Here is an 11,934-nt window from a genome sequence, read left to right on the forward strand (position 1 = left end):
CCTATATTAGTTTAGATAAAAAATAAAAAGCTAAAGAGTTGGAGCCACATCCACAAGCACAAAAGCTTAAGGTGTTTTGTTTGTTTGTTTGTTTGAGACAGGGCTTCTCTCTGTAGCCCTGGCTGGTCCGGGAACTCACTCTGTAGACCAGGCTGGCCTCAAACTCACAGAGATCTGCCTGCCTCTGCCTCCTGAGTGCTAGGGTTAAAGGTGTGTGCCACCACTGCCCGGTGGTATTTTCCTTTTGGTAAAGCACACAGGCCCAACTGAAGTCTGTCACTGTGCCTAACAAGCTTCTCCTCTGCCCCATGGGTTACTTCCTCTTTGTTATTTTTACAAAAAAAAAAAAAAAAAGACTTTTGCTGCAGACATTGCCAGAATGTTACATGAAAATGATGTCTAGGTAGACTTAGATATCCCTAAATATCCATGAAATTGTCATCCCCTGAAGAGCCGATAAATATTTTAAAAGGTTCTCATAGAATTAGGCTTTTTTTTTTTTTTTTTTTTTTTTTTCTTTTTTGGTTTTTCGAGACAGGGTTTCCACCTGGCTCTGCCTCCCGAGTGCTGGGATTAAAGGCGTGCGCCACTACTGCCCGGCTTTTTTTTTTTTTTTTTTTTTTTTTGAAGATTTATTTATTTATTATGTATACAGCATGTATGACCAGAAGAGGGCACCAGACCTCACTACAGATGGCTGTGAGCCACCATGTGGTTGCTGGGAATTGAACTCAGGACCTCTGGAAGAGCAGTCAGTCGGTGCTCTTAACCTCTAAGCCATTTCTCCAGCCCGAATTAGGCTTCTAAACCCAGAGTCTAGATGGAAATGGCTCCAAAGGGCTCCAAAGCAAAACAGTAGGAAAATGATGGATAAAGGTCAAAAATATAAAGAAACTGAGAGGGGAATGAGAATTTCCAAATGCTGGTCTACAGGGAGCTCTAGAGCATCATAAAGTCTGTCTGGCCTTGAAACATAGACTTGGACTTCGTAATGCACACAAGCCTGTGGCCAGCTCTACACACTGTATGATAGGGTGAAGGCCTGGATACTTGAATGTGCAGGTTCTGGTTCATAGCAAATTATGCAAAAGCTAAGGACCAGCTCCTACCGCTGGCTGAAGGCGGGGTATCACTGGCTGCTGTGTTTCCTATTCAACTCTATCACATCCAGTCTGAAATCCCCACCGCAAGTCCAACCTTTCTCAGGGCCAATGTTGAAATGAAAAAGGTATTCAATTTAGAGCTAAGTTTGAATCTTAATATTATAAAAGATACTGACTTGTTATAAAAAATAATTAAAACATGCAAGTTAATAATCACCTTATACTCCAAAGCTACACAGAAACCCTGTCACCAAAAACCAAAAGTCACCTTATAAGTAACCAAATTTTTGGGTTTTTTTGAGACAGGGTTTCTCTGTCTAGCATTGGAGCCTATCCTGGAACTCATTCTGTAGATCAGGCTGGCCTTGAACTCACAGAAATCCACCTGCCTCTGCCTCCTGAGTGCTGGAATTAAAGTTGTGTGCCACCTGTGCTCAGCTAATAACCAAATGCTTAATATGTTCAGAACTATGCTTGTAATCATACTGGGTACAAATGTAATTTATTTACAGGAATAAACTTTGTTTGGCCTCCTGTATATACTTGCAAGGTTAAACCTAAAGCTAACAACTAAAAACAAGTAAAATTTATTTAAAACCATGTATGCTTAATAGATAGCTCTCAAAAATTTTCAGCGATCTGCTGAATATGACATTTTTTAAAAAAGATTTATTTATTTATTATGTATACATTGTTCTGTTTGTATGTATCCCTGCAGGCCAGAAGAGGGAGCCAGATCTCATTACAGATGGTTTTCAGCCACCATGTGGGTGCTGGGAATTGAACTCAGGACCTCTGGAAGAACAGCCAGTGTTCTTAACCTCTGAGCCATCTCTCCAGCCCCGAATATGACATTTAAAATGTTTAATGAAAACATTTTCCTACGATAGACAGATATACCAGATCCTAGAGGTGCTCCATAAGTTCTCCGAGAAAGACAGATGGGCACAGACTAGGATTGTGATGATACTAACCACTGGGAAGAATTGCCCTATACCTAGGCTGCTGCCAAGGCCCTGCCCAAACTGTTGGGTTGACTGCCATACTCTGCCTAAGTAAACGTAGGCCAATTTTCCCAAGTTCCTCTTCCACATGAAAATCTCTCAGACCTTCTGGATCTGGGAGTTGAAGGCCTATGCTCAATGCTGTCCTGTGTGACAGCTGAAGACTGACCTCTGTCCCTACGTAGCTACCCCTGGAGCCTAGTGTAACCATCCAGGTAACCATAAGTCTCTTGTCATTTAAATTGATACACAGGCCACTGGGATTATAGTTCCTGCTATAAATTATCCTCCTCAGATCTCTGAGGGTGTTGACAGCTAACTGTAGCTTTATCAGTTTAGCAGCAGCTACCTGGTCAATGCATTTCATATATAAAAACCAGGCCTTCCTTTTCTAGAGCTATTAGGTCATCTGATGAAAAAGACAAACTCACAGGCAGGTTTGCCTGACAAACAGGCTTCGTATTCAAGGATAAACAGGTATTAGATGTAACTTTTACTATTTAAAGGAACTTGCTTAGCCAAGACTGCTCTCAGTAACCACCACTTATAATATGTGTAATGGTAAATAATTGGATACAAAAGTGTAGGGTTTATATAAATTATGAAAATCTAAAATAACTTAAATTATATATAATTATAAATTATGAAATATTATTAAATTACTATATCTAAGGATATAAAGCCTAAATAAATTACAAAGGTCTAAGAAAATGATTTAAGATATATAAATACAAGTTACTCTATACTATTATATTACGATTTCAAAGGTTCAGAGTTTTAAATCAATGGAGTTCTGATAAGATGATAAAGCATTGACTCTTATCAGTCACAAGCTCAAGATTTTAAATTTCCTTTGGTTGTCTTAAAGATGCTTCTCATCCTGCTAAAAATATCTCTGTCCAATCTATTTCTCCAGTCCTCTGGACAGGAAAAAAAAAAAAGAATGTTTATGCTTTTTTTTTACCCAAAGCCATAGCTTTTGCTGTGACTCAAAGGCTTGAGTCTATTCTAGTTGTTTTACAGTCAACTGTTACCTGCTTTTTTCTACAACGTGGATTTCAATATGGATTACAAACAATGTTAATGCTAGTATAACTAAAAGTTGTATCTCTTTTGTAAACTAAAAATATTCATGTAAGCCTCAGGGAATTGAGGAAATTTGGATCCATCTCTCACAGGTCAAACAGACTCAGTGCTGGGTGGTGGTGACGCTCACCTGTAATCCCAGCACTTGGGCGGTAGAGGCAGGCGGATCTCTATGAGTCTGAGACCAGCCTGGTCTACAGAGTGAGTTCTAGGACAGTCAGGGCTACACAGAGAAACCCTGTCTGGAAAAAAAAAAAAAAACAAAACAAAAGAAAACAAAAGCAGAGTGTAAGTTTCTCCACTTGCTTATTCCTGAGGTTAGGATTTCTCTCTCTCCCCTGGTCTTGGTACTCCTCCCCTGCCCCCACCTACCAGGACTATGGGCCTGGAAGCTCAAAAGAAAATGTAATGTTTTTCTTTTAACTTCCTTAACTTTAATTTCTGTCCCTAGTCTACATCTGTGTCTGCAGTTTCAACTTGGCTGGTACACACAATCAAGGAATCAGCTGTGGACTACAAACTGCTCCAAATAGCTACAAGTCTTGGACTTGATGAAAGCAGATACAAACCATTCTAGCCCACATGATTGCTCCCTGTCTCTTGAGCTAACTAGATGCTTCTGATGAATACCCGATTGCCTGAATCCCCTCCCAGCCTTTGACTAGCATTCTAGCTTGCTTCCATGGACCCTGACAATTTCAACAGGAAGTAGTTACAGAGGAGAGTACATAACAAATTCTTAACCAAGGCTGGAGTGGTAGATCCAAAGGAAAATCCCTGGTAAAGGGGGTAAAGTGACTATTCATATAACCAGCTCCCTCACTAACAGACAGGTACCTGTTGAAAACCAAATAGATCAAGAGCTATCAATAAGTAATTAGCTAAAATAGTTCTACAATATGATAGGGCATTCACCTGCTCTGTGTAGAACAAAAATGATGGCTTTAAAAAAATTATCCTTCTTATGCTAACCAATCAGACATAATTAGAGAGACATAGCATGATACAAATATTGTCTCTCTCCAAATAAAGAATACTATGATACTTGCCCCACCCCCAGCATTATTGCCCATACAGCATATAAAAGTAACTGTTCTCTGCCGGGCGGTGGTGGCACACACCTTTAATCCCAGCACTCAGCAGACAGAACCAGGCAGATCTCTGTGAATTTGAGGCCAGCCTGGTCTACAGAGCAAGATCCAGGACAGGCACCAAAACTACAAAGAGAAACCCTGTCTCAAAAAAAAAAAAAAAAAAAAAAAAAAACAAAAAAAAAAAACCAAAAAAAAAAAAAAAAACTGTTCACTATTAAGGATTTGAAAGAGACACATAAGACAAGGTAGAAATGATGGACCAGCCTGACTCCATCTTAAGATTAAAAGCCACTGCTAAGTGGTGGTGGCACATATCTTTAATTCTAGCATTTAGGAGGCAAAGGCAGGCAGATCTCTGTGAGTTTGAGGCCAGCCTGGTCTACAAAGCAAGTTCTAGGACAGTCAAAGCTACACAGAAAAAAAACCTGTCTCTGTAGACCAGGCTGGCCTTAAACTCAGAGATCCACCTTCTTCGGCACCCCCCCCCCCAAGTACTGGGATTAAAGGTGTGCGCCACCACCATTCAGCTAAAATTATTTTTGAATTAAATATTAATTTAAAAGTTTTAGGACATTGGGTAGTGGTGGTTCAAAACCCCAGCTCAGGGGAAATGAGGCCAAAGGTCAAAATGTGTCACTGGATAACAACACAGGGAGAATCACATGAGCTAAGAAACTCCAAAGGTGTTGTCATGAGGTATCTCCGGCAGCCATGGAAAAGGTCTAGAACCATTTCACAGGAGAGGGAATGCTTGGACTCCGTGCAACACACTATGTAAACACAACCCATCAAAGGACTGTGTTGAAGAGTACAACAATGGCAATGTTTTGGAATACACAAGTGTAAACCTTCTTGACCCTAAAAGAGGCCATTGTTTCTTAGTTTTTCCAAAGGAAACAGCAACCAAAGGTAAATAAATCGTATCTTCACCAGAACAAGTTTTTTTTGTTTTGTTTTGAGACAGAGTCTCAACTATATAGCTCTGGCTGTCCTCAAACTCAGATCAGCCTGCCTCTGCCTCCAGAGTGCTGGGATTAAAGGCTCACATCCACACTTGGCTTAAACAAAATTTTTATGTGTGGTACTGGGACTGAACCAGAACCTTAAATGTAGTAGGCAAGAGTCTACCACTGTGTGAGTCACATCCCCAGCAAAAAAATTTGCTTTCCAAGGACACTCTCAGCTGGGGACAGTAGCTGACCACTGTAACCCAGTTATAGGGAGGCTGAGGCAGAAGGACCAAGAATTTGATAGCAGCCTGGCTGCACAGGAGACCTCATTTCATAACAAACCAGCTGGGCATGGTGCAAAAACCCTGCACTCGATGCCCTCTGGAAGTAGAGGCAGGGTGAATCAGAGTTCAAGACCGTATTGGGCTGAATGGAGACATGTGTTTCTAAGCATCAAACACACCCCACAGATATGGCAGCTTCTGCCGTAACCCTACATTTGGTAGGCTCAGGCAGAATTGCTGTAAACTGAGGGCAGACTGGGCTACATAGTGAGGTCTACTGCAGTGAGACATGCTGTAAAAAATAAAACAACCCATAGAATGAGATAGTCATAAATTATATAAGGATTTAAAGTCCAGAATACAAAGCTCTCACCTGCCCAGTGTAAAAACAAACAAATATTGGCAAAGGATTTGAAGAGAGGCATTTAAAAAGATACACAGTGAGGCTAGGGCTATGGCTCAGGTGGTAAGGAGGAAATTAAGAATATTTTTTTTTAAAAGGCTGAGATTGGTTGCTTTGAGTTGGGAAAGATCCACCTTTATTAAAAAAACACATCTTGTTTGCATATTATGTCTGTGCACCATGTGTGTGCCTGGTGTCTGTGGAGACCAGGAGAGGATATTGGATTCTCTGGAATTGGAGTTAGAAGTGTTAGGTGTTAGCAGGTTGTGTGTGCTGGTAACCAAATCTGCATCCTTTGAGTCACTAAGGGCTCTTAACCACTGAGCCATGTCTCCAGCCCTCTAGGGGTCCACTTTTTGCTACTGAAATGGTTTTCATGTGGCCAAGTCTGGTCTTCAACTCATGTAGCTTAGGATGACTTTGAACTCCTGATCTTGACTAAGCCTCCCAAGTGCTTGGGCCATAGTATAAAAGTATAGCCAGGTAGTACAGGGCTACATCCAGGCTTTAGTTCAGCACAGGGCAGACACAGGTGGTCCACTAGGCCAAGCTATAGGATTAAAATTTAAAGCTCAAGCTCAACATACTTACCCCAATTATTTGGCAACAGGTGACCAGAGCAGAGAAATCCCAGCCAGCTATGACATATGGAGATGTCACTTTATAAACTCCACCCTAATAGTAACCAACCAAACAGCTCAGATTCCCTGTAAAATCGTCTCACCAGTCAAAACAAAGTCGCCTTTGAATACAAGTCTGAGATTCTTAACAAATAGTTTGAAAACTCATTTCATTGCTCAGTATGTTTATTAACAGTATGTTTCGGCCGGGCGGTGGTGGTGCACTGCACGCCTTTAAACCCTGCACTCTGGGAGGCAGAGGCAGGCGGATCTTTATGAGTTCGAGGCCAGCCTGGGCTACACAGTGAGATCCAGGAAAGGCGCAAAGCTACACACAGAGAAACCCTGTCTCGGGGGGTGGGGGGTGGGGGATGGGGGAGAACAACCAGTATGTTTATATTCAGTATGGTAAATTTAAACTATGGTTTCTCATAGTTTAAAGGAAGAGAATGAGGCAATTTCTGTAGTCTCCCAACTTATTTCCCTCAAAATATAAGCCACATGAATTCTGTGGAACAAGTTCAAATTGAAGCCACAAATCCATCAAGTCTGTATTCCTATACCTTTCAACCAGAAAAAGTCTCTACTAACATTGTTGCAGGTCAGTTGTGGCAGACCATATTCATCTACATGGTCAAACACAGGAGCATTGCCCCAATTGACAGTCAGCGGATTGCTAATGTTAATCAGAGGGGTGCCCAGCTGTTGGTAACCAAAGCTTTGACTTGCCGATCTTTGCGCACCCTGTAAGGATCACCAAACACTTCAAGAACCATTTCCCACTCTCCTCAATCTATTTCTGGGATGCACACCCACCTCCACTCACAACTGTTTGGGAGACTGACTGGATCTAAGACCATTCAATCAAACCAAGAGAGCTGGAGGCCAGGTTCCCCAATGTTGGAAAAAGATCAGAGGCAGCATTCCAAGCCAAACTGTATCCAGCTTTATTAAAGATACTTTCCATAAACAATCATGGTTTTTCAGGCAGGACATGGGCAGACAGTCATTAACAGTATACAAGAACTTCCAAACTCCCTTCTTGTATAGACTACCAAAATCAGAAAGCCACTATAAAACCCGATGAGTCTTCATTCGATGCTTTGAAAAGGGGGAGAGCTTAGAGTGAGGGCTGACAGTTCACATTGAGGATGTTGTTTAACAACTTTTCACAAGCCGACCCTGACTTTCAGGAAACCAAACGAACACGGCAGAATTATCAATCTGAAGATCCACAATCTTTTATAAAAGGAACCGCTGCTCTTTTGAGGACACAATGATACCACTGCAAAGTCCAGATTGCCTGATAGACTGGCAAAACCAATTTTGGGGGTCAGGTTCCAACAGGTCTCTGTTTTGAAGGGAGGTAAGTCTATGTTGATGGTCCAGGGGAGGAAGACACAGAAATGAATTTAGTTTCCCACACTAGGCCATGGTGGTCACATATGTCAACACCAGGACGTCTCCCCTGAGAGCCAAGAGGAGTCTTTCAAAATTAGCAGGGAAAGATGTTTTCCAATATCAACCATCATCAATCCAGCTTGGGAGACATTTTGTTAGTGACACATGTTCCTTCCCCCCCAAAACAATGAAGTGTTCTGTGTGCTAACAACATAGCTTAAAAAAAAAAAAAAGTAAAACAAAATTCTGCATTTTTATAAAACTTGATAAAAAATAGTATTTCAAACTGTACAGTCACCAGAAGTACACAGTTATCAAAAATGCACACATTTCACTTGGCATCTCCAGCACCTTCAGCTTTTTGTGCCTAAAAGAGATAAAACCAACACATCAATTAAAATTTATCTTTGCTTATAGTCTATACATGGTATCACTGTTTCCATGATAAAATCCAGGTTTTTGGGTACTTAAAAACACCAAGACTGCACTTCAAGAATGGCACTAATCAACTTTACTCAATCACCCCCTCCACTGATGAACTAGGGAAGATCAGAAGCCCCAAGGTCACTTCCCGTTTTAAAATTTCATACTGCAGCATGGGGGACACTTTGGGACCGGAAAACAGCAGTGCCTTTCAGACTGTAATACAGTTTTGGAACTAAGGATTCAGACAGGAGGAAAGTCACACCCTACCGGAGTGATCCAGATATAAGGGGTCATAAACAATTTTGTAATCAGTGACTCATCTGACGCATGCATACCCAGTGGAGAGCAAGGCTGCCACTGTACCTGGTCTGTTTTGGCGTCTCCATTCTCTGCAGGATTATTCGCATCCTTCCCGGCATCGGCTTTCCCCTTCTTCCCTTTGGGGACCTTTTCTCCCTTCTAAAACCAAGGAAGGGCAGATGGAACAGTTCTTCGTTTTGTACACCAGGACATAACCTACCACGTTCTGCAAAGCAGGCTTGCCTATGAAGACACCCCCTCCACTGGCTAAATCACAACTTACGCTGCTCAGCGTACAACGTCCTTTAAATATAAGTTACAGAACACAACAGCTAAAAATACTCTTTAACAGTCAAGTGTAGTCTTCTGGAACTCGTGCCAAGGATACCAACACGACAAATATCAGGAATAAGGCTATCAAAAGAACTTACAACATCCACTGATGGAGTCACCATTATATTGAATTAGGTTAAGATGGTGAAGGACGGTTCTCTTTCTGCGAAAATTACCAATCTAGTATTAGCACCACAGTCTCTGAGTGCCGCTTACCTTTGCAGGGGCCTTTTTAGGCTTGGGCTCTGGCTTTGGAGGAGCAGGTTTCTTATTTTGGTAGGCAGAGAGGAAGAGGAAACTATTAGTACGATGGACCAAAAGAAACAACCCCCAAACCACAGCTAGGCAAGCCCCTCTCATTGGGATTGCCTTTCTTTTACAATCTAAAAGTGAGCTGCTGCTTTGGTCATAACCATCAGAACTCAAGACAACGGTCAACTCCAGATGTGCACCACCACAATTTACTCAAAACCAGCCACAAACTATAATTCAATGAAACCAAAGGGACCCCCAAAATGTTTCCCAACCGCAGGGTAAGTAGGAAGAATTCAGAGTATTCACACTTACAGCAGACAACCTTGCAGATCTTCTCTGTGGCTATTAAAATAAAAACAAAGTCAGAAAAATAAGCATGAGTTTCACGCCGGGATTTTTACGCATTAAAGTGAACACACAAAACAACTCTAGGGCAACTTCCAGACCAGGGGCGGTGGTCAAATACCAAATCCTACCAAGGGAGCCCCCGTGGTGTTTACTACCCAAGGCTTTGTGCGTAAGACTCACCTCGTCCTTCACCTTGGCTTTATCTCCTTTAGTATCCCCTTCAGCCTACAACAGGATAAAAGACCGAAATTTGTAACCTCGGCAGTAAATCTCAGTCATCGAGAACTTAACAGAAAGTGACACCACGTTTCCAAGACGTATCCACTCCGTCTCTCTTAAAAGTAGCTGCAGTGGGGATGGCGCCCAACTCAAGCCCGCAGGTCCGCCGTGCAGCGCGGGAGATGCTGGAGCGGGGCCGGGGAGCCGGCCGGCGCCACCAGCCAGGCAGGAGCAACAGCTGCAGATTGTGCAAACAAACCCCTCCGGGGGCGGAGCCCGGCGCCGTTGCTATGGCAGCCGTCGAGGGCGGGAGCTCGGGGAACTCGTGGGCGGCGACGCGCGGCCCCTGCGCCGGGAACGTGGGCGGCCGGGGGGCGGAGCCACGCCGCGGCCCCGCCCCTCGCGGCGTCAGTTTTTTGGCGGCAGAGCGCTCCCCCGCCCGCCCAGCCGAGCGCCGCCTTCCCGCCCTTTCGGGTTTGAATCGCCCGCTCGCTCGCCCGCCCGGAGGAGGGGAGGGGGCTGCCGGTGGGGGAGGGGGCGCGGGCGGCCGAGAGGAGCGGGATAAACAGCTGCCAACATGGCTCCTCCCGCCGCCGCCGCCGCTCCTCCAATATGGCTTCTGGCGCCCGCGGGCAGCGCGCCGCGCGGGGTTCGCCCGCGGCCCGACTCGGGCTGGAACCGCGCGCCGCGCCTGCTCTGCCCGCCGAGTTGGGCGCCCGAGGCGAGCGGTGGCAGTGGCGGCGCCTGGGCGCCCGCGCGCTCGCGCCACGTACCTTTCTTTTGGGCATGGCGGCGGCGGGGGACGTCGGCGCTGAACGCGGGGATGCGGCGGTGCGCGGGGTCGGTCCGTCCGGGGGTCGTTCTCGCTGCTTCTTCACACTGCTCGGGCTCCGGGGGGTTTATAAAGTTTTTATAGCGCTGGGAGCCCCGGACCGGTTAGAACCGGATTTCACCTCCCGCCGCCGCTCATTGGCCCAGTTGGGGTCACGTGGGCGGGGTTTAAACTCACCTCCTCTGGAGTGAGGAGGGGGTGTAGGGGGAGGGCGAGCGAGGCGGCGGCGCGCCTTGGGGGAGGGGGCGCGGCGAGGGAAGGCGCGCGGCGGAGGCACGGGATGCGGGGCGGGCGAGGCGGCGGGCTCGGGGTTCCGCTCCCGCCCGAGCTGGCTTTTGCAAACTCCCAAGTTCCTTCCACCTTATGCAACCCTGCTGCCCACTTCTCCAGCCGTGCGACACCGGGCACGTCTCGGCCGCTTTCCTTCCTGCTCCCGCTGGGGCCCCGGAGAGGGTTTTCGAGGCCTGCCCGCGCCGCCCAGCTCCACTGGCGGCGGGAGGCGCGGGCGGCAGCTCCGGGGGCCACGGGCTCCGGTGGGATGAGAGCGAGGCGGCTGGCGTGGCGCAGGCGGACGTGCATCCTTCGGAGCCGCCTGCCACCTTGGGGAGCCCCTCCGTGCGCCTCACCTGGAGAGCCGTCCCCGGGAGGTGGGGGCATGGGCTTGGAGCGGAGACTCCACGCAGGGGAGCCTTCGGGTTCGGCGGGGCAGGTAGGAGCTGTCCTTTCAGCACCTACTGCTCAATCGCCTCCCCAAACGCTGAGGAGCCCCCCAACATCGGTTGGGTGCCTCCCTTAAGTCCCTGCACGTCCGGCCCCCTGGACCCGTCACAGAATGGTGGAGAAAAGCCGCCAACACGGTCCGCGAGCACTCCCCTCCCCCTAAGCCCTCTGGGTCTCGGATAAAGCTAGCCCAGCTGCCCCCACTCGACAGAGGCCACCAAACCTGGGCTTTGCAGATGCCACAGCTGGCGAAATCCCTCCCAGTACACTATCATGCCGGCTTGCTTTCGCTTGCGTGAGGAAAAAGCCGTTGAAGGAAAGCGCCGGAAGATTAGGAAACAAGTAGACGAACAGGTGTGATGGCCAAGGGGCCCCTCCAGTGCACCCCAGCCCAAAGCCCAGCGGTCTGGAGCTAGCCAAGCGCACCCGAGGGAGGTTGCTAATCGCAGAAGCAAAGCAAGGCGTTCTCCTGTTAGTTACTAAACAAATCTTACATCTAAGAATTAAAAAAAAAAAATCTATTTGACACCGAGAACACAACCGGCTAAACATCTGC

At 46.2% G+C, this 11,934-nt stretch overlaps 1 protein-coding gene across 1 annotated transcript; it reads right to left on the minus strand.

The window, feature by feature from the left end:
• Nucleotides 1-7,467: 7,467 nt before the first annotated feature.
• On the minus strand, nt 7,468-10,791 carry Hmgn2 (high mobility group nucleosomal binding domain 2). Its single transcript, XM_028888108.1, has 6 exons — nt 10,600-10,791; nt 9,788-9,832; nt 9,572-9,601; nt 9,221-9,271; nt 8,735-8,830; nt 7,468-8,312 (listed from the first exon to the last, which is right to left on the minus strand). Exons 1-6 carry the CDS (start codon nt 10,612-10,614, stop codon nt 8,277-8,279), a joined length of 273 nt encoding a protein of 90 aa, XP_028743941.1. The 5' UTR covers nt 10,615-10,791; the 3' UTR covers nt 7,468-8,276.
• Nucleotides 10,792-11,934: the final 1,143 nt, after the last annotated feature.

This window comes from Peromyscus leucopus, chromosome 2 (genome assembly GCF_004664715.2).
Source record: "Peromyscus leucopus breed LL Stock chromosome 2, UCI_PerLeu_2.1, whole genome shotgun sequence".
Classification (NCBI taxonomy): Eukaryota; Metazoa; Chordata; class Mammalia; order Rodentia; family Cricetidae; genus Peromyscus; species Peromyscus leucopus.

What these genes read in the sequence shown, in the direction of transcription:
- Hmgn2 (XM_028888108.1), bottom strand. An exon ending in CTAAAAAGGCCCCTGCAAAG is followed by an intron (nt 8,831 to 9,220) that starts GTAAGCGGCACT and finishes CCTTGGTTTTAG; the next exon opens with AAGGGAGAAAAGGTCCCCAA. An exon ending in GAGACGCCAAAACAGACCAG is followed by an intron (nt 8,313 to 8,734) that starts GTACAGTGGCAG and finishes TATCTCTTTTAG; the next exon opens with GCACAAAAAGCTGAAGGTGC.